Source organism: Onychostruthus taczanowskii, unplaced genomic scaffold (genome assembly GCF_017590055.1).
Source record: "Onychostruthus taczanowskii isolate IOZ18803 unplaced genomic scaffold, ASM1759005v1 scaffold25, whole genome shotgun sequence".
Classification (NCBI taxonomy): domain Eukaryota; kingdom Metazoa; phylum Chordata; class Aves; order Passeriformes; family Passeridae; genus Onychostruthus; species Onychostruthus taczanowskii.
Genome location: NW_024499796.1, coordinates 289,570 through 309,259, shown reverse-complemented (window position 1 = coordinate 309,259; position 19,690 = coordinate 289,570). Strand labels below are relative to the sequence as shown.

Sequence of the window (19,690 nt, the reverse complement as noted above, 5' to 3'; positions counted from 1 at the left end):
TGCTGGTTGGACGCTGGGCGGAGGAGGCGGGAACACGGGCAGGGGCCGGGTGCTGGTTGGACGCTGGGCGGAGGAGGCGGGAACACGGGCAGAGGGCGGGCGCTGGTTGGACGCTGGGCGGAGGAGGCGGGCGCGGCGCGCGGCGGCAGCGATGGCGGGCGCGGCGCTGTCGCGGGTGCCGGACGTGCAGATCGATGGCGATGGTGTCTTCAAGTACGTGCTGGTCCGGGTGCGCGAGGCCGGCGCGCCCCCCAAGGACGTCGTGCGAGGCCACGGCTGGGCCGAGTACCACGGTGAGGGGCGCCGGGAGTGCGGGGCTGTGGCCCAGGGTGCCGATGGAAGGGGCCGCGGGCCCCGGGGGCGGGCGGGGGTTTGCCCGTCACGGGGCGGCGGCTGAGGCGGGGGTCCCCGCGCCACCCCCGCTCCCTCCCTGCAGCCGACTTGTTCGAGCGCACCGCGGAGGAGCTGGCGCGGCACGGCCTGAGCTGCGAGTGCCTCGGCGGCGGCCGCCTGTCCCACCGCCCCGAGGAGAGGAAGATCCACGTCTACGGGTACTCGGTGGTAAGCGCAAGCCGGGGGGGCCCACGCGTGGACGCGGCATCTCCCTTCGCGGTGTGGGTCCCACTGGCGGCGGCCGAGGCGGCATCGCATCCCCTCGGGGGTGGAAGGGGTGAGCGGGGCGGCGCTCCCGGGCGTTCTCCCGAGTGCCCGAGGGAGGGGAGACTTCGCAGGGCCCTTTCGGGTGAACAGTGCTTGGCCAAAGCAGGGTCACCCCATGAAGCCCCCAGCAGCTGCCTGTGGGGCTGCCACACACCCAGAGTCCCCGGAGGTCCCATGGGTACAGTGGCTGTACCCAGCGCTGGGTGCTGCCAGGGGCAATTGGGCTGCACAAGAACCCTGTCTCCACTTTGTGTGTCCTGAGGGTGTTCCTGCAGGAGTGTCAGGTGCTGTAGGGGCCTTGTAAGGGTGACTGGAGGTACCCTCGGGGACATCACTGTCATGGTGGGTCCCTGGATGCTGATCCCATCCCAGTGCTGTGCTGCAGCGCCTGCTGTACTGGGTGTTGAGTGCAGAGCCCAGCTGGGACCAGGGCAGGGTGGTGGTCCCTGGGCGCGTAGCTTTCCCAGCCTCAGGGTGGCACTGTCCTCTTGCTGCGTGCAACACCAGCAGCAGTTGGAGTCAGGAGGGGCTGGCACAGGCTCTGTGGCCTCTCTGCTGCTGGGGTCTGCCAGAGCTGCCCTGGGGATTTGCCAGGCTTCCTTGCAAGTTCCCACCAGCTCTCCTTGGGAACCCTCTTTTCCTATGCAGGGCTTTGGACGAGCTGACCACGCTGTGACCACAGAGAAGCTGAAGGCTGAGTACCCCGACTATGAGATCACCTGGGCAGATGAAGGGTACTGACTCCTCTGTCTGTGGTGCCAGCCGAGAACTGGCACAGCTGTACGCAGCACCAGGGTGGTGGCAGCAGGCTCCCCATGCTCGGCCGTGCTCCAGGCTCTCCTGATTTTCCTCTGTGTTGGACTCCCCCATTCTCCGCTATCACCGGACTGTCCCCGTGCCAGGTGCTCCCACCTCCCTGGCATGGCAAAGCTGGTGAAGCCAGTGGTTGCTCTGCCCCAGCCTCCTGGTGCCAGAGGCTCATCCACGTGTATCTGTGAGAATTAAAGTCGTCAGAGGAGCACAGCTGCTCACGGCTCGGCTGCTCCTTCCCAGCTCCAGGTTGTGCCTGTTGACAGTGGAAGGGACCCCCCCAGGTTATCCGCCCCTTGAGGGGGGCCTGGCCTAGGAGCCTGGCATGGGAGCAGGCAGAGTCTGGGGTGGGAACAGCAGGAAGTGTATCGGGATTTGTCTTGGAAAGGGTTGAGGCAGGAGAGAGGAAAGCAATGCCCAGGCCTGGGAGAGGGAAAGGCAGGATGGACCTGGGGGAGAGACCAGCCCCATCTCCTGCGGGGAGGAAACTGAGCTACCTGGGAACATGATTGGGAAGAATATGGCCATTGTCCCTCTGGCACGTGGTCACACCTTGAGGAAGAGCATCCATCCTCCCTGACTTCATCCCTCCAGCCACCCAGGACCACCTCAGAATTTCCCAGGGATTCTCCCTGCTTGTGCTTTCAAGTGAGGAGCAGTAGAGGGAGACTGGGAGAAGCTGCTGGAGGCTTCAGTGCCTGGAGAACGCCAGGGAGATGTGTAGGCTGGGTTGGTTCAGTCGCTGTCCTACGTGAGGCTGGGGCTGGAGGATTCTCCCAACCCAGTCCCAGCCCCATTTCATTGTCAGACTCACCGTGCATGCTCCCTGCTGCTGCCTCTGCCTCTTGCCTTCAGGGATGTGGGCTCCTTCCTCTGTGTCCAGAGGCATGCAGGGTCAGCTCAACCTGCAGAAGCTCAACCTGTGCCCAAACTCCAAAGGAAGCTCACAGTAGGGGGATGAGTTTCACAGGCAAAAACATGGCTCTGCTGTGCCTCATCCTCCATCCTGCAAGGTGTGACTCTCCCCTGTGCTGGGGGGAATGTTATCCAGAAGTCACACAGTCAGCTGCAAACCTGCAAGTCACTGGGTTGTGGAGCTTGGAGGCACCTCTGGGATGTCCTGTCCATCCACTGGCCTAGCTTCCCCACCACCTAGTTGGTCCATCGTGGTGGGATTGCTGAGATGTGCTGTGCAGACTCAGGAATTGAATTCGACAGTCCTTGTGGGTCCCTTCCAACATAGGGAGTTCCATGATTCTGGTCTAGAATTAGGCTGTGGGAAGCTGTGACCAGGTGGGGTTTGAGAATCTCCCCAACTTCCCAGCAGCTTGGGAGTCTGCTCTCGTTTTACCAGCCCTCACAGGAAAAAAAAAAAAGGTTTTTCTTTTAAGTGACATTTGCTGTTCTTGCTTTGTTCTTGTCTCAGTCCTTACTGGGACACTCCCTGCTCGAAGGGTTGGCTCCCTGCACCCTCCTGCCAGGGCTTACCTGGGTGCCATCCCCCTACACCTTCTCCTACACCTCTCCTTGTGGGAGGTGCAGTCCCCTCATCATCATCAGGGAATATCCTTCTGTGGAGATACTCAAAAATCATCTGGACACATCTTCCAGGGAGCCCTTGTGGAGCAGAGGGGTGGGATGAGGTGACCTCCTGTCATGCCTTCCATTCTGTGCTATACTGTGATCATCATCACTTGATCTGTTCCAGTATGTCCACATCTCGTACTGGGAGCACCAGCATCCCTAGTGCACAGGGGAGGGGTCAGATCTGTGAGAGAGGCGTTGCCCGTGGCACCCAGGAGGCCAGTGGCTACTGTGCCAGTGGCCAGCTTGGTGCTGCCAAGGTTCCTGGGCAGGGCTCCTGCCCTCCAGCATGCCTGGACTGGATGATGTGGGACTGCTGGTCGTCACTGGGCCTGGCTGGCACTGGGGGAAGGAGCTGAGCCTGTGTTTTACTGCCCCTGATGCAATCCCGCTGCAATCTGCCTTCCAAGGCCGTTGGCTCAGTGGAAGGATCTGCTCGATGGGGCCCCTCTCAGGGGACTGTGGCAGCAGAGGGGAGAGGGGTCCTGTGGGGTAGCAGGCTCTTCTTCCTCTGCCCAGGTAGGGAAACCAGTGGGGTCAGTAGTTGCCATCGCCAGGCAACACTGGTGGTGATCTGTGGGCTCTGGCTGCCAAGCTGTGCTTCTTCCAGGCTCAGCCCTTGCTGGGGCTCTGCCAGGAATGTTTTGCCCCAGGACTGACCTGGCTGTGACCCTGGAGCTGTGCCCCTTCACCCCTCGGCATTCATGAGCTGGGTGCTGAGATGCTCCTGCCAGCTGGAGCGGAGCAGGTAGGGTGAAGGCTGGCTCCTCCTGATAGCATCTTGGGATCCTCAGGCTCCAGGGGGACCTCAGAGCCCCTTCCAGTGCCTAAAGGGGCTCCAGGAGAGCTGAAGAGGGACTAGGGACAAGAGCTTGGAGTGACAAGACAAGAGGGAATGACTTCCCACTGCCAGAGCGCAGAGTGAGATGGAATATTGGAGATACAGCTGACTCCCAGCTCAGCTGTTCTCGCTGGCCAGAGTGCAGCCCACTGCCAACCCTGCACCCAAAGTCTCCCACTCTCCTTATGCACAGGGACTGGCAGAGCCCCCATATCCCTGGCAGAGGTGCCAGCTTCCCCACAGGGCTGGCAGCATCTCTGGCTCTGCAGGAAGTGTCCTCATCCCACAGCAAGCCAACACATTCCACTGGGCTGTGCCCCATCCCAGTCAGTGTCACCCACCGTCTTGTTCTGCGTGGAAAACGGGCTGAAGAAGAGAGGTTCAGTGGGGAAACGCCGAAGGTCTCCATGGGGCACCCGGCTCCAGCTGCTGCTGAGGTGCCGGCAGTGCTGCTGACAGGATCGCGCTGCCTGTCCCAGTCAGGACAGCCTGGCCATAAACCCACTGCCTGGCCAGGGGGCTGATAACAGCGGGGCCGAAGTCCAACGCAGGCAGCTCCAGGGGAGCACATTCCAGCCCGGGGCTCCCAGTGTGGCCTCTTCCAGCTCCGTTTTACCGTGGCGGTGGCCGGGATGGCTGCAGGCAGGCAGGCGATGCTGGCCCTCCTGATGCTGCTGGGTGAGCTCTGCCGACACGGGCGGGGGTTGTGTCGCTGGAGGGAAGGGACCTCTGTGCTGGCTGCTCCACTCTGGTCCTCCACAGCAGTTTGCCCCAGCACTGGGCCACCCACTGGGCTCTGTTGCTGAATTCAGCCCGGAGTTCCCAGGGTGAGAGGGTGCTGGAGCCCTCAGCACCGGGATGGGGGTCACCAGTGGCTTTGTTCAGCGTGGGACAGAAAACGTCCAGATATTCCTGTTTCTTCCAAAAAGGGGGCTGGGACTCGAAGCACGGGTGTGATATAGCAGAGTCAGTGCCCCGGCAGGCTCTGGCACCCCAAGGCTGACGGTGGGAGGTGGCAGTGTGAGATGTGGAGTGCCAGGACAGTGACAGGGAGGTCGTCCAGGCAAAGATGCTGCTGAGAGCTCAGGACCTTCCCCAGCAGGGTCCCAAACCGAGGTGCCCAGGCAAATGTCACCTGCAGGTCATGCATGCCCTCCATCTCCTGCTGCGGGCACCGTGCTTAGTTCCCTGTGGGTTTTCAGCCCCATTGTCTCTCTCATAGCCAGAACCGTCCTCCCCAGTGGATCCGTGGTTGTCAACAGCTGCAGCAGCGCAGCTGAGCAGCTCTGCAACTTCGTCTGTGACTGCAGTGACTGCTCGGATGAAAACCAGTGTGGTGGGTGCTAAGACTCCCCAGACCCCCAGACACACCCTCAGACCCTGCTCCTGGGGTGGAGAGCAAGCTATGTAGTGGGGGGTGTTGTGGGTACAGGTCCCTGGGGTGGTGCTGGTGCCCAGGATGAATGCAGGGTCCCCCAGGATTGGTACAGTACCCTGGGGTGGGTGCAGATCCACAGGGTAGGGGCAGGTCCCTCGTGCAGGTGTTCAGGGTGAACACAGGTTGCCTGGGTGGAGGTGAGTCTGCCAGGTGGGTGCAGGATCCCAGGCTGTGTGCAGGTCCCCTAGGCTGGCCACAGGTCCCTGGGGTAGGTACAGGTCCCCTCGGTAGATGCAGCCGCCTGGGATGGGTGCAGTTCCCTGGGGTGGGCACAAACCTGCCTTGACCCCCATCTGCCCACCTTCAGGGTACCTATGGGGCTCAGCAGTGCTGGGCACCCCCTTCACCTGTGACTTCGAGGACAGTGACTGTGGCTGGCAGGATGTGGGCACCTCGACGTATGGATGGGTGCGAGGCCGGGCCAGCCTGGCCATGTGGGGCATGGGGCCTCATTCAGACCACACCGTGGGCACTGACCTGGGTAAGTGGGATCTGCTTGGTGAGCAGGCTCTGGCCACCCACAGCACCACTCCACTGGAGTCGGGGTGCCAGAACACCTATCTTTGTAGGGTGCAGGGGAGGGAGCACACCCGTGGAGGGGTAGGAGTAGTGCTGGCACAGGTCTGGTGCCACCCCACGGGGCTGCAGCCCCCGCTCTGCTTTCTGCCCTCTCCAGGTTGGTTCTTGGTGACCATGTCCCCCCCAGCAAAGACCGCGGCCACAGCCTGGCTCAGGTCACCAGAGATGCGGGAAGCAGCTGCCACGTGTGAGATCAGAACCTGGTATCACCTCTCAGGGAGCTGTGAGAGCACCCAAGGTGGGCACAGGCAGCATCGGCTACTGGGCAGTGAGTAGGAATGGGGCCATCTGCATGGGAGGCAGTGGGGAGGAATGTGGCCCCATTCCTACTCACTGGGCAGTGAGTAGGAATGGGGCCACAGGCATGGGAGGCAGTGGGGAGGAATGGGGCCATCTGCTCCTGTGGCAGGAACAGAACCACCTTGAGATGGGTCCTTGCCATCCTGTTTGCTCTTCCACGCTCCACACACAGAGCTGGTGGGACCTGTGGGTCCCAGTTCCAGCCCACAGAGCTGGCAGGGCTCCATTCGTTCCTTTGGGTACCCCAGGCTGCCCTGTACCAAGGGCACTTTTGGGGCTTCCCTCAGGGCTGAACCAGACAGAGCGGCCGGTGCTGCGCCTGGCTGTGGCACACAAGGATGAGGTGGTGGAGCTGTGGCAGAGCCCTGAGCGCAGCAGTGAGGGCTGGCACCAGCTGGTTGCCTACCCCGGACGGATCGTGGAGCAGTTCCAGGTGAGACAGTGTTGGTACCTTGGTACCCGGGCACTGTCCCCATAAACTGGGATCAGAGGAGCTGGGCAATGTTCTGAGACCTGGCTTGGGCAGCTCATGCCATCCTCATCCTCCCATCACAGCTCATCTTCTCTCTGACACAACCACCCACCTGCAGGGCAGAGGTGGCACTTGATGACATCATGTTCAGGAACTGTGGCTTACCAGGTGAGTCCCACATTTGCTGGATTGTGAGCTGGGATCTTTGGGAAGGGGGTGGGGTGCAAAACCCAGGGGAGCTCTCCCATCGCTCGGTGCTCCCAAATTGTCTTGGGGCACCACGGCCTGGCCAGCATGAGGTGGGCAGTGAAAACCTGTCCCTTGAGCCACCCCAAGGAATGACGTGGCAGTGCACACCATGTCCCTGTGGGAGCAGCCACTGGCTGACATGTGTCCCCCCACCCCAGAGGCTGGGCAGCAGGCCTGCGGGGCCCAGGAGAGCCGCTGCCACCGTGGCTCCTGCCTGGCACAGCGTCGTTTCTGCGACGGCACCGACGACTGCGGGGACAACTCGGACGAGGGCGCGGCGCAGTGCAGTGAGCATCCCCCGGCCCCGGGGAGGAGTCCTGCAGAGGGGCTGAGGGTCTGCCTTGGTGGGGCAAAGCTGTGCTCTGGGCTGCCAGGGGCCCAGCCAGTTCTGCCCCTCGCCAGGAGGGCAAAATGACCCTGAGGTTTTGCAGAGGGGTGGCATCAGCCTGTCCAAGGGAGGGCTGGGACCCGTCCAAGGGAGGGCTGGGACCTTGGGACAGTTTCTGTGTCACTGCTGTCCCTTCTTCTGACAGAGAACTTCACCCGCTGCTCCTTTGACTATGATCTCTGTGGCTGGGAGACGGTGGCTGGGCCACCAGTGTGGGACAGGAACACGAGCTTGAACCTGGGCACCTCCTACAGCATTCCCACTCGGGACCACAGCAACAACAGCAGGGCTGGTACGTGGTGGGGCACCAGTGCCCCAGGGGAGCCCCACCGCAGGGGGATGTGCCCTGGAATGACACACGCCAGGGCTCTGCTCAAGGCTGTGCCAGGACAGCGGTGTCCTGCACCCACACATATGCCTGGCTCCACTCAGCTCCAGCATCTCCTGCAGGTTTTTTCCTCCATGTGAGCAGTGACCCCACTGCACAGACTGGTGGCACAGCTCAGCTCAGCAGCCCCACCTTCCAAGCCACCAACTCCTGTTCTGTGAGTCACAGCTGGGAACTCATGTCACAGCTCACGTGGGCATAGTCGTGACAGGAGATGGGTTCCCAACTCTGGGGACCCTCAGGCAGGGCTGGGCTGTGGTTGGCCCTTGCTGGGGATGGGCATCAGGTTTTTGGGGGTAGTTTGGTGACATCTCTGGTGCCCATTGGGAGCTCTGAGCTCCTCATAGCCCCTCTGTGGGATGCAGGGGGCTGTGTGCCCCTGCCCTAAGGGCTCACCCTGCCCCCAATCCCCAGCTCGTGCTGTACTGTCACCTCCATGGCTCAGCTACCAGCAACCTCAGCATCTCCTATGTGACCAACTCTACCAAGCACCTGATGAGGGAAAGGACAGGAGACCTGGGCAGCTGCTGGGTCCGGGAGAGAGTGGACTTCAACGTGATGGATCCCTTCAAGGTGGGCTGCTGCTGTGCTGGGGGGAGCTGGGGTGCCCCTGGGGTCCGGGACCACAGCTGCATACAGGGGCAGCACCACCCCCCAAGCCCACTGTGGCCATGCCAGCCCATGCTGTGCACCCCTGTCAGCCACAGCATTGCCCCTGCTCCCACTGAGTCCCTTCCTGGGGAAAATGTGAGCCAGTCCATGACAGGTTCTGGCTCCCAATCCCATGGCTCCCTGGTGTCACCCTAATCCCTGCAATATTGTGCATGACCCCTTGCTGATGTTTCTGACACGGTGCTTTCCTGCAGGTGCTGATTGAGGGGGTGGCTGGCAGCGGGGGGACCGTGGCCATCGATGACCTGATCCTGTCTCAGGGCTGTGTGAAGGAGCAGGGTGAGCTGGTGGGCAGTGTCCCTCACCCTGCTCCAGTGTTGGCAGCTGTCACAGGTGTCTTGCACCCATGGCACCATGCCTAAAGGACAGGCATGGTCTGCCTGTCCCTCTGCTCATCTCAGGGACCATCCTGGGTGCAGCACAGCAAATATTTGTCCTGGGGTGCTGGTGTCTGTCCTGTGGCTTTAACACTCTATCTTCTGTGTCAAAACGTGTCACACAGGCAGCTCTTACTAGGCCCTGGACCACCTAGCTGGTGGCAACTAGGTTGGGCTGGGATGGGACAGGATGGGATGGGAAACGGAGAGCCAGGAAGATGCTTGGGGACATGGGGCACGGTTTGAAGGGCTGACACTGGTGCTGTTGCTGGGCCTTTCACCACTGCTCTCCATCCTGGGGTGTTTCACCATCAGAGAAGCCTGTGGTGACACTGCCGAGCCAGGCAGGCGCCGGCCTCTGCGCAGCAGACGAGGTGGCCTGTGACAGCGGGGAGTGCATCGCCGCAGAGCTGGCCTGCGACTTCGCTGACACATGCGCCGATGGCTCCGACGAGAAGCGCTGTGGTGAGAGCCAAGGCAGGCACCTGCACCACTACCCCAGCAGTGGAGGGGACCAGGCACCCCTGGGCTGGCATGGCTGGGACACTTGTGTGCCTGCACAGCCCCTGGGAGGACAATGGCCTGGCAAGACTGAGCCTGGAGTTTTGGGTTGCCCAGAGAAGCTGTGGCTGTCCCATCCCTGGAAGTGTCCAAGGCTGGTTGGACAGGGCTTGGAGCACTCTGGGATAGTGGAAGGTGTCCCTGCCCGTGGCAGAGTGGTGGAATAAGATGAGCTTTAAGGTCCTTCCAACCCAAACCATTCTGGGATTTTGGGATCCTTTGACTTTGCAGGGACAACAACCTTCGAGTCAGGGACTGGGGGCTGGCATGATGTCAGCGTGGGGCGGCTGCGCTGGGGTCTGCAGAAGGTCGCTGAATCTGACATCTTCCTCACAGGTGAGGCTGTTCTCACCACCCAGACAATGCTCTTCAGTGCTCAGCACCACGGGAGCCCCCAGAGCAAGGACTCCCAGTGCGTGCCACTGCACAACGGGGGATGATGCCCAGGCAGGATGCTGGGCTGGGGGTGCTACCAGAGATGTGGGACCCCAGTCCTCACCTCACAGAGTGTTTCTGTGCCCAGGGACTTTCCTGGCCCTTCAGACAGGAGAAGGACAGATGGTGGGTCCTGCGAAGGCACGATCGCCTCTGCTGGGCCCCTCTGGCCCTGCCTGCACCATGGAGATGAGCTACCACATCCACAGTGACCCCCAAGGTAACCTCCTGCCCACCCCAGGGTGCCCTGCCTGCTTCCTGCTCCCAGACCCCCATGCCCACCTGCCTTTGCTGCCTCTCCCAACCATGCTTTGCCCCATCACATCATCCTGGAGCTGGGGTGTCTGTGTCCCTGTCTGTGTGCCTGCACCCCGTGACCATGGGCTGGTGCCATGGATGGCTCCCACAGGGTGGCCAGGGTTTTTGGGTGTCCACAGTCTCTGCACCACCTCTTGTTCCAGGCTTCCTTTCCATCAGTGTAACAGATCACACCACTGGCACCACCCAGCTGGTCTGGCAGACACAACATCGTGGCAGCACAACTGGGGGTCGTGTCCGTGTCTCTCTGGGGGAGAGAAGCCGGCCTTTTCAGGTGTGCTGGATGCACAGGGACCAGCCTGGGGGCTTTCAGTGGGACAGTGCCAGTGCTGCTGGGCACCCCAGGCTCATGGCTGCTGCCCCCAGGTCGAGCTGCTGGCACTCGTGGATCTCCAGGGCTCGGCGAGTGTCAGTGTTGACAACGTGACATTTGAGCAGTGCTACCTCAACACGGTGTCTCCCACAGCTGCAGGTATGGCCCAGGGGTGTGTGGGCAGGGAGGGTGACCCCACACCCTTTCCATGGGGGCTGCCTGGTGGCTGTCACTCTGTCCAAGAGCAGGACCATGGTGCACAAGGCCGAGGGCCAGGGCCAAGCACATATCCTGCCTTGCCCTGGGACCCCTGCATGGGATAAACTTGGGGAATGGGGCAGGGGAGCAGGGGGAAAGGGACCTCTGGGGGACCCATTTGCTTTTGTGATGCCTTACCCCTTTCCACCTCTATACTGTCACCTCTCTGGCCAGAGTTGTCCTGCAACTTTGAGAGAGGCATGTGTGGCTGGTACCAGGATCTGTCCAGTGACTTCAAATGGGTCCACAGCACAGGGCAGGGACAGGGCTCTGACCACACCACTGGCTCAGGTAAGGGGCTGGTTGCTCTTTGGGGGAACCCAGGAGCCCAGGGCATCCCATAGCCTTCAATCCCCAGGGCCAAGACATGCCTTGTACACTCTCAGCAGCCCCATGCCTACGGAGCAAGCTCACCTAGGGCAGGCTGGGAGCACCCAGATCTGGGCTGTGGGTGATGTGGAACACTCACATCATGAACCCTCCACCCTGGCTGTCCCTGACATTCAGGCTATTTCTTGTCCGTGGACTGCTCTGTGCCATGGAGCCATGGGCAGCGGGCCCAGCTCCTCACCTCCCGCCAGGAGCCGGCCGCTGCCCCACGCTGTCTCTCCTTCTGGTACCGTCTGGCCGGCCCACAAATTGGTGCGTGCCCCATGGCATCCTCCCAGGGCTGCCCCAGCCTGGCTCCACTCTGAGGACAGTGGGGTCCCCAAGGGCTGTGGGATGGCTGCCCCCATGCCCCCTCTGCACAGGTACCCTGAACCTCAAGCTGTGGCCAGAGGGAGGGGAGGAGGTGGTGCTGTGGACCCGCCGAGGAACCCAGGGCAGCATCTGGCACCGGGCATGGGCAACACTGCCCTCCACGGGCCAGCAGCGGTACCAGGTGAGGACCGGGCCCCCGTGTCCCTGGCACCAGCAGGGCACAGCGTGTCTGACACCGCTGCCTGGGGGCAGGTGGCTTTCGAGGTGCTGCACGATGGTTTCCTGGGGGACGTGGGGCTAGACGACATCACGCAGACAGCAGGAGCCTGTGGGGCCAAGCTCTCCTGCTCCTTCGAGGCGGAGGACTGTGGGCTGGCAGCCAGCGGAAAGGGCACCTGGCAGCGACAGAGCAACAGCACTGGCACCACCGCTGGCCCTGTGGCCGACCACACCACCGGCACCGCCGCAGGTACAGGGCCGTGGCAGCCCTGTTGCTTCCCTGCTGCACTGAGTGTCCCCCCTGCCTGTGCTGAGTGTCCTGCCTGTACCTCACGCCAGCCTTGCCTGCTCTCCTTGTGTCATGCCTGCCCTGCCCTCCCCAGGATGAGAAGGCAATACTGCACAGGGCTTCCCAACCCTGGAACTCCCCAAATGCAGAGTCTCCCAGCCCCAGGGCTCCCTAATCCTGGGGAGGTTCCCAGGCTGGGGAGACTCCTTGACCTGGGGGGGAAACCCAGCCCCAGTTGTCCCCTAGTGCTCCCCAGCAGGGTGGGCAGGGGTCACAGCACAGGGGCTTCTCTCCTCCAGGCCATTACATGGTGGTGAACACGGGCAGGGTCTCCCTGCCTGCAGGGCACATGGCTGTCCTCACCTCCCAGCCCTACCCGTCCTCTGTGTCCACCCAGTGCCTGGCTTTCTGGTACCAGCTGAGTGCTGGGACTCCAGGTGAGCACCACCTGCCCTGAGACCCCTGGGGGCACCTCCAGATGGGTGGGAGCCCCACACAGCCCTGGACCCCTCCTCCATGTTGGGTGCCCTGGGCAGGCTTCCTTAGGGTGTTCGTGGAGCAGAGCAGGGTGAGGAAGAAGGTTATGAGTATGAGCACCATGGAAGGGAGCAACTGGCACCGCAGCCATGTCACTGTCCAGCCCGTTGGTGACTGGCAGGTGAGACAGGGCAGGGTGCTGGGGGCAGCTGGAGGTGATGAGGGGTGCATGGAGGCTGCCAGCCTCAGCATGTCACCCTGCCCAGGTGGTGTTTGAGGCAGTGGGAGCTGGGGGTGACCACGGATACATTGCACTGGATGACCTGCACGTGTCGGTGGGAGCCTGTCCCAAGCCAGGTGAGATCCCACCCCACAGGGGCACTGTGGATCAGAGAGGGGGATGGGACAACCTGTGGGGGCATGTAAGCCATGGGGATAGGGACAGACCTGTTCCTGCCCTGAGCTTGGCCTGGCCCAAAGCTGGGTATGGTGTGTACCACCCAGGTGCCCCATCTCCTGCCAGGTAGTACTGGGTGTCTCACAGCCGTGCTTTCCTCCCAGCATCCTGTGACTTTGAGCAGGACACTTGTGGCTGGAGCAGCCCCTCGGACCCCCGCTTGCACAGCTTTGCCTGGGGCTGGAAGAGTGGGATCACCCTGGCCAAGTACCCTGGCCCTGAGCAGGATCACACCCTGGGTACAAGGAACGGTAGGAAACACCATCCCTGCCTGAGAACCCTGGCATGGCCAGAGCAAGGAAGAAGAGCTGGGGGTGGATGGGGTCAGTCCAGTACACCTTGTGAGGCCTGGCCCCACAGCATCTCTGTCCCCTCTTCACCTGGGAGGGGAGCTCGGCCCCAAGGGCACTGAGGTACAGGGCTGGTTTGTGTTGTCCTCCAGGCATCACTCTGGGCGTTTGGGGTAAGAGTGGGACAAGTGGGGTGGGACAAATGGGTGCAGGACTGAGGGACACCCTGTGCTCTGTCCCTGCCTGGCCAGGTCACTACATGCACTTTGACACCAGCGTGCTGGGTGCCAGGGGCACCAGTGCCCTGCTGGAGAGCCCACCCCTGCCCGCAGCCACCGACTCCTGCCTACGCTTCTGGTACCACATGGACATCCCGGAGCACCTCTGTGAGCACTGCAGGGCAGGAGGAGGGGTCCACGGGTCCCTGGGCCTCATGTATGGGAGTGGAGGCCTCAGTGCCCCCCACCTGTGGACCACAGACCCTCTGCTTCAATTCCAGCTGGGCAGTGGCGACGGCCCAGTCCCTCTGGGAGCTGCCATCCCAGTAGAGGATGGCATGGCTGGGAGGGCTCGGTGGCTCTTGTGGGCTCGGGGCAGCTGGTAATGCCAGGACACCTGTGCCCCTCCTTGCAGCCAGTGGGGAGCTGCGGGTGACGCTGCAGGGCACGGCGGGGCAGCGGGCGGTGTGGAGCGTGGCGGGGCACCGCAGCCGGGGCTGGCAGGGCGCCGTGGTGCCCGTGCAGAGCCCCAGTGAGTTCCAGGTAAGTGGGGCCACCCTGGGGTGCAGGGTCTCTTCGGGCGTGCATCAGCCCCCCAGACCTCACCTTCCCCCGCAGATCAGCTTTGAGATCACCACACGGAGGTGGCCGATGGAGGGGACAGTGGCACTGGATGATATCATGTACAGCACCAGGATGGGCTGCCATTCCAGCCCGGAGAGCCCAGTGGAAGGTGCGGGGATGGAGGGGCGGGGGGATGTGTGCAGTTCTGGCTGTGAAAGGTCAACCCAGGGTGCTGGGCTGAGGCTGGAGGCAGCTCTCTGGGCAATGGGTCGAGCCTGACAGCATTTCCTCCCCCTGCAGAGAAGCCCTCCGGCAGTTTCGTGGCGGAGGTGGCGCTCAGTGTGCTCCTGGCCCTCGTCATTGTGGCGCTGGTGACTGCTGGGGGCTGGTACTGGCTGAAACAGCGAAGGGTGGCGAGCAGGACACCGACAGAGAGCAACACTTCCCAGGGCTTCGACAACATCACCTTCCGAGATGTAAGGGCAGGGTGAAGGACTTCCCTGATTACCCCAGCTGTGCTAAAACAGCGTTTTCCTAAAAGCTCAGCAAATGCCAGCAGGCTCTCCCTGACCCCGCATTCCGCCAACGCGACAGGAGGTGCAAAGGGCTCTGCCTCTTATCTGCTTGTTGACAAACAAGTGACCCTGAGCTGTAGGACTGACCTAAAAGTGCTGCTGCCACCAGGCAGCTGCTCTGGAAAGAGCTGAGTGTGCTCCCACCCCAGAGTCCTGTGGGAAGGGGGTCTAGCAAACCTGGCTCATCCTCACTCAGCCAGCACTCAGTTCAGTGCAAGGTGGCTTAAGCTGCAGGTCCCTTGGACAGATTTGGTGCCATGACATCTGCAGCAGAGCCACCAGCCCCGGCATGGACTCAAACAACAGCCAGGGGCTCCCTAGGCACACTGGGGATTTGGTGCCTCTGCTGGGGTCACAGTGGGCTGGCAAACAGATTGTCCTTGCTGCAGCCTAGAAGAAATCCTGGTGTTTCACAGCAGACAGCCCGCATTTGTCTCCAATTCCCACTCACCTTTCTTTACAGGACAAGGTCATTATATCTCCACGGGAGGGGGATGAGTCTTGAAATTAGCAGCCAGCAGCAGGAATTGCCTGCTCCCCCCTGGGCAGACCACCTCGACAGGAACCCACACTCCATCAGCTGCCTGCTCTCTGCCCCCGGCGCCGGGGAGCGGGGACCCGGGGAGCCTGCCCCGCCCAGGGACACTCCGCTGTCATCACTACCTCCAAGTGCTCCGGAAAAGCGTTTGTGTTGTTTGTAACATGAACTTTTTGCTTACAAGACACAGCAATGCGCCCGTGCTTTGGCAGGGGGCACGAGTCGGAGTTCTCACAGTGGCTGTCCCCACCCAGAGTTCTGGCCATGGAAGGGGGGGTGAAGTGTGGGGTCCTGGCCCCCAGAGCTGGGAAGAGCAGTGGGTGCTGCAGAGGGTGTGAGCCACTTTCCATGTCCAGGACAAAGCAGAAGAGCTCCCAGGGAGCAAGAAACCCCAGGGGGAGGAAGCTCAGTGCTTCTGCTGGTTTTGGGGAGGGTGAGTGGTGGGGGGGGGAGGGCAGGGGGCAGAGTGGGGCATCACACAGCTCCCCTGAGGGCAGCAGGCAGCTCCCACTCTGCTGTACAGATGCCCACATGCTGCCCACACACCTTGTGAATGCACTTGATAAAGGTCACTGGGAAACCCAGTGCAGGCTGAGGTGCAGGCTGGACTCAGGGACTGGACCCCCACCCTGCAGCCAGCACAGCCGAGCCCAGGACCCCACCCTGCACCCCCAGCTTTCACACCTTACTGCTGAGAACTCCAAACCCAGCCCCACACACAGCCTAGTTCAGCCCCTGCACAACAATGAGTATCCTGCTGCCCCCAGCCCCCATGTACAGCTGGAGGGACATCCTGTTTCCCAGGCTGTGACCAGAGCCTGTCCCTTCTCACCCAGCTGTGTCCCCCTTAGGTGATGCCTCATGCCAAGCACCATCCCCATAGCCCTGTGCAGCTTGCAGAAATGAGGGCCCAAGAGAGCTGAGAGCCGGGGAAGGGCAAAGAGGGCTCAGGCTTCACCTGATGTCTCTGCAGATCCCCACAGCCTCCCCTCACCTGCACAGCACTGATTCCAGCCCCAAGCTGCACCATCCGCGACGCAGGGAGAGGTGACACAGCCAGGAAGGTTGTGACAGTGCTGGCCCTCATCCCAGCCACCCCAGGCATCCCTTTAATTACAATCCCAGAAGGAAGAGGTGATGCAGCTCCAGTCACACCCAGCCACAACATTTACTACCAGCTGGTCACATGCAGCAGCTCCCCTGGGCAACTGAAGGGTATCAAACTTTATTATAGATCTCTTTAAAACAGGCTGGAAAGAACAAACCAAACTCATTGAGATACAGTGACTGAGTCATGATTTCTGATCAAGCCCCAACTCTCCCAAATTATTATTTATATATAATATATCTTACCCATCCCCCAAATTGTTTCAATTAAATCCTCACATTTCAGACCACCCTAAGTGCCTTAACATCAGCTGCTGCTAACACCACAATGTACATGTTTTCTGGCAAATCAGAGGCAGGGTTTGGGTTTTTTCTTGGGGTTTAGATCCTCAATCTCTGAAAAGGAGCAAGGAAAAACAAACATCAGGAAAATTGCTTCTTTAAGGTTGCCTTTTTACAGCAGGTACAGATTCAGCAGATTTCCCCCCAAAGCAAGTCTGAAACCCTCTTGTTCAGCTTGGCAATATGCAGAGTGGTTGAGGAGAACCAGATCAGTCTGAGCAAACTGATTTCGAGGCTTTGTTGTCATTTCCCTTTGGGGCCAGTTTCCAGCGGTTTTCCAATGTCCTTGCCACGCAGTTTGAGGCCTGGAATAAGACAAAGGAGAGCACCACCATCAGCACTCAATCATTCACACAGTAACTTTTATTTCCACCAAATTCAGCCTTAAGGAAGAGAACATCCAGAAACAGAGCAGGGGAACCAGAGTTCAGGAGAATCCTACTTTAGTTTCTAAGAGCACCAGACCAACTTCAAACAAAACCCAATTGGATGGAATCTGAACCAGCCCAGGAGAGTAAAACACAAAATCCTTCTACAAGTGCAATCAGGCTTCCATGGGTCTCAGCATCTCACAGGTTTTGGGGGCAAGCACACAGGGATGGTCCCCAGGGCACAGCTGGAGGCCTGAAGGTGCAGACAAAGATCAAGAGCTCCCAGTTCTGGTTCAGTCAGCAGATCCAGGTTTTATCAGAACATGACTTAATGGCACCACACCCACAATAAACTCCAGGCAGCAACGTTCCTCACAGGAAAAAGGTAAATAGTTTCCCCCAAACCACCCCTCCAAGCACTGGCAGTATTTCTGAAGTCTCCCTTAACTCACCAATGGCTCTTTCGATCTTGCCCATGACCTGGTTATTGGGGATCGCTCGTCCTGATTCGTAGTCAGCGATAACTTGTGGCTTTTCATTGATTTTCTGAAAAGAGAGGATGAGTCTCAAACACAGCAATGCTCAGCAGCAGGCCCCCAGGACTCACACAGATAAGGAATGGCCGCTCATTATGCCAGGACAGATGACAAAGTGCTGCTCCCAGGCTGACTCCATCCCCACGGGCACCTCCCTGAAGTGTCCCAGTGCTGGTAACATCCATCCTGAAGGGACTTTGGCCTCCCTCCTTCTCAGGAGGAATAGGAACACCAGGGATTGCTGTTCCTTCAGACAGCAGGGAGCTGCTAACACTGCTCAGCCCAGATGGTACAAAGCTCTAGGGTTGGTGTGAGCTGCTGGGAGGAAGAAGGGAGCAGCCTCCCACCAGCTGAGCAGCCACAGACAGGCTCTGCCTCCAGCCTGGGACTCAAGGGCTGCACAGACAAACCTCAAAACTTTTCCCAGACAGCTGAAGCTGCCAGGACAGCAGACACCAGCGATACTGCATTCCTCAAACTTCCAGCCCATGACACCATCCCACTGCAGCTGCCCATGGAGGAACAGAAAGGTGCCCACCCTCACCTGGAGGTGCTCCACTCACCGTGGCCAAGTCCTTCTGCGTGAGGCCCTTGCTCTGTCGGCCCTGCTGGATCACTTTGCCCACCTCCAGGGAAACTCTATCATGGTGCAGCTCCTCTGTTTCACGGTCAAGCTTGGCCGTGTTCTTTGTAATGAAGTGTTGTTTGTTCTGGCCTGCTGCCCCTGTTATTCAAAGCAAGAACGAAAAAACAACCAAGGACAAACAAAATAAGGCTCAGAGCTGTGCCAGAGAATATCAAAGGACTTTCCCCAAGCCCTCAGCTGCCCAGGATCCCAGGGCGCTGTCAGGATTTTAACACACCAACACTGACCTCACCCAATTCTCCTGCCCATCAGGCAGGAGAACCTTAGCCCTGCTCGTAGTGCTGTGCACACCTAGCCATGCTGAGCCCTTCCTTTTCCCTACTTCACACCTGAACTTCCCTCCAGACAGGACAAGTCCTTCTTTTCGCTGGGGATTTAATGCTCTAACCTTACTACAGACAAATATTTGTGCTGCAGCACAGAGAGGTCAATACTTGAACTTGAATTGTGCTTGCTCAGTATAAGGCACCCCAAGCAAGTAGCTTTTAACCAATTTTCTGACATCTTTGATAAGTAAAGTCTAATTGTAGTTAGCTTTGCTAAAAGACAGCTTCAAAAACATTGTTTTCTCTCACGTTAAATATAGTATTTAAGCACTAGTTTGAATCCTTTCTCTCACATTAGTCTCTGACATTCAGTGTCCCAATAAAGCTGATTAACCTTCTTCAAGGATCATCTCTCTACTTCCAACCATCAGACTAGCCTCCCTACAGTGAGAGAACCCAGCAACTTACACCAGAGAAGAAACAAGGAATTTTTAAAGAGCAGCACCATAGGAACATCGGCAGCCATTCAAATTCGCAAAAGAAGCTGGGGAGCTTAAGTGTTGTGAACACAAAAGCTCTTCCAAGATCTCTGCAGGAACCAGGCAGATCTCTGCCCTGGGCATCCAGAAGCTAAGGGGCAGCTCCAGGGGCGCCATCCCGGCGGCTCCCGGGGCCGCCCGGCACGGCCCAGCCCGGGATCCTGCCCCAGGCGGGCGGTGCCGCCGTCTGCCTCCTCGCCCCGTGCCAGGCAGCCGCCCCAAACCGGACCGGGACCCCCGCGGGATACCCACACTTCTTGGAAGTTTCCACGTCCTCCCCGCGCCGCTGGGCCGCCAAGATCGCCTGGGGAAAGAGCGAAGGTGCGCGGTGAGCGCGGCGCCGCTCGGAGCGGTGGCCTCGACCACGCCGAGCCCAGGCCTGCCGCCCGCATCCGGCCCCGCATCCGGCCCCGCATCCGGCCCCGCACCGCTCCCCCCGCTGACCTGCTTGGACTTGGCCTGGGCCGCGCTCGGGCCCTTCTTGCGCAGCACCGTGACCGTGTCCCAGTCGCTCTCCGCCATCGCTCCGACCCCGCCCGGGCCGCGCCCGCCGCCGGGCACCGCCCAGTGCCCGCCTCCGGGGGCGCGGCCGCGCGACGGCCGCTGATAGGGCGAGGTGCACGCCCGTCAGGAAAAGCAGGCGCTCATAGGTGGAGACAGGCGCGAGCGCAGCAGGCGGGACTTAGATTCCTGCACGGACTGTTGGCTTAGCTGCACCCAGGCGCGACGCAGCTCCGTTTGATAGGCGCAGTTACCTGCCAATCAGCCTCTCCGCGATGTGACTGGCTGGTGCCCACGCCAACCTGGGGCGGACGGCACGTGCCTGTACACGCTAAGATTGGCTATCGGCCCTGCCAGTCACCCGTCACCCGGCAGGGATTGGTTTGTTCTGCGGCGCTGTCAAGACCCGT

At 60.5% G+C, this 19,690-nt stretch overlaps 3 protein-coding genes across 3 annotated transcripts; 2 read left to right on the top strand and 1 right to left on the bottom strand.

Moving 5' to 3' along the window:
• Window positions 1-102: 102 nt before the first annotated feature.
• PHPT1 (phosphohistidine phosphatase 1) lies at window positions 103-1,837 on the top strand. The gene is made up of 3 exons (XM_041406548.1): window positions 103-293; window positions 437-561; window positions 1,309-1,837. Exons 1-3 carry the CDS (start codon window positions 152-154, stop codon window positions 1,399-1,401), a joined length of 360 nt encoding a protein of 119 aa, XP_041262482.1. The 5' UTR covers window positions 103-151; the 3' UTR covers window positions 1,402-1,837.
• Window positions 1,838-2,630: 793 nt separating this feature from the next.
• MAMDC4 (MAM domain containing 4) lies at window positions 2,631-15,315 on the top strand. The gene is made up of 29 exons (XM_041406496.1): window positions 2,631-4,573; window positions 5,118-5,231; window positions 5,641-5,814; window positions 6,010-6,150; window positions 6,500-6,645; window positions 6,768-6,852; window positions 7,092-7,220; window positions 7,467-7,613; window positions 7,772-7,866; window positions 8,124-8,282; window positions 8,576-8,660; window positions 9,074-9,223; window positions 9,551-9,655; window positions 9,843-9,974; window positions 10,216-10,346; window positions 10,439-10,544; window positions 10,818-10,934; window positions 11,151-11,285; window positions 11,396-11,526; window positions 11,598-11,814; window positions 12,153-12,290; window positions 12,390-12,511; window positions 12,597-12,687; window positions 12,892-13,038; window positions 13,329-13,463; window positions 13,711-13,838; window positions 13,914-14,028; window positions 14,160-14,335; window positions 14,898-15,315. Exons 1-29 carry the CDS (start codon window positions 4,528-4,530, stop codon window positions 14,937-14,939), a joined length of 3,639 nt encoding a protein of 1,212 aa, XP_041262430.1. The 5' UTR covers window positions 2,631-4,527; the 3' UTR covers window positions 14,940-15,315.
• Window positions 15,316-16,181: 866 nt separating this feature from the next.
• On the bottom strand, window positions 16,182-19,380 carry EDF1 (endothelial differentiation related factor 1). Its single transcript, XM_041406545.1, has 5 exons — window positions 19,224-19,380; window positions 19,032-19,083; window positions 17,892-18,052; window positions 17,245-17,338; window positions 16,182-16,726 (listed from the first exon to the last, which is right to left on the bottom strand). The coding sequence occupies exons 1-5, from the start codon at window positions 19,299-19,301 to the stop codon at window positions 16,665-16,667; spliced, it is 447 nt and encodes a 148-aa protein (XP_041262479.1). The 5' UTR covers window positions 19,302-19,380; the 3' UTR covers window positions 16,182-16,664.
• Between the last annotated feature and the right edge of the window lie 310 nt (window positions 19,381-19,690).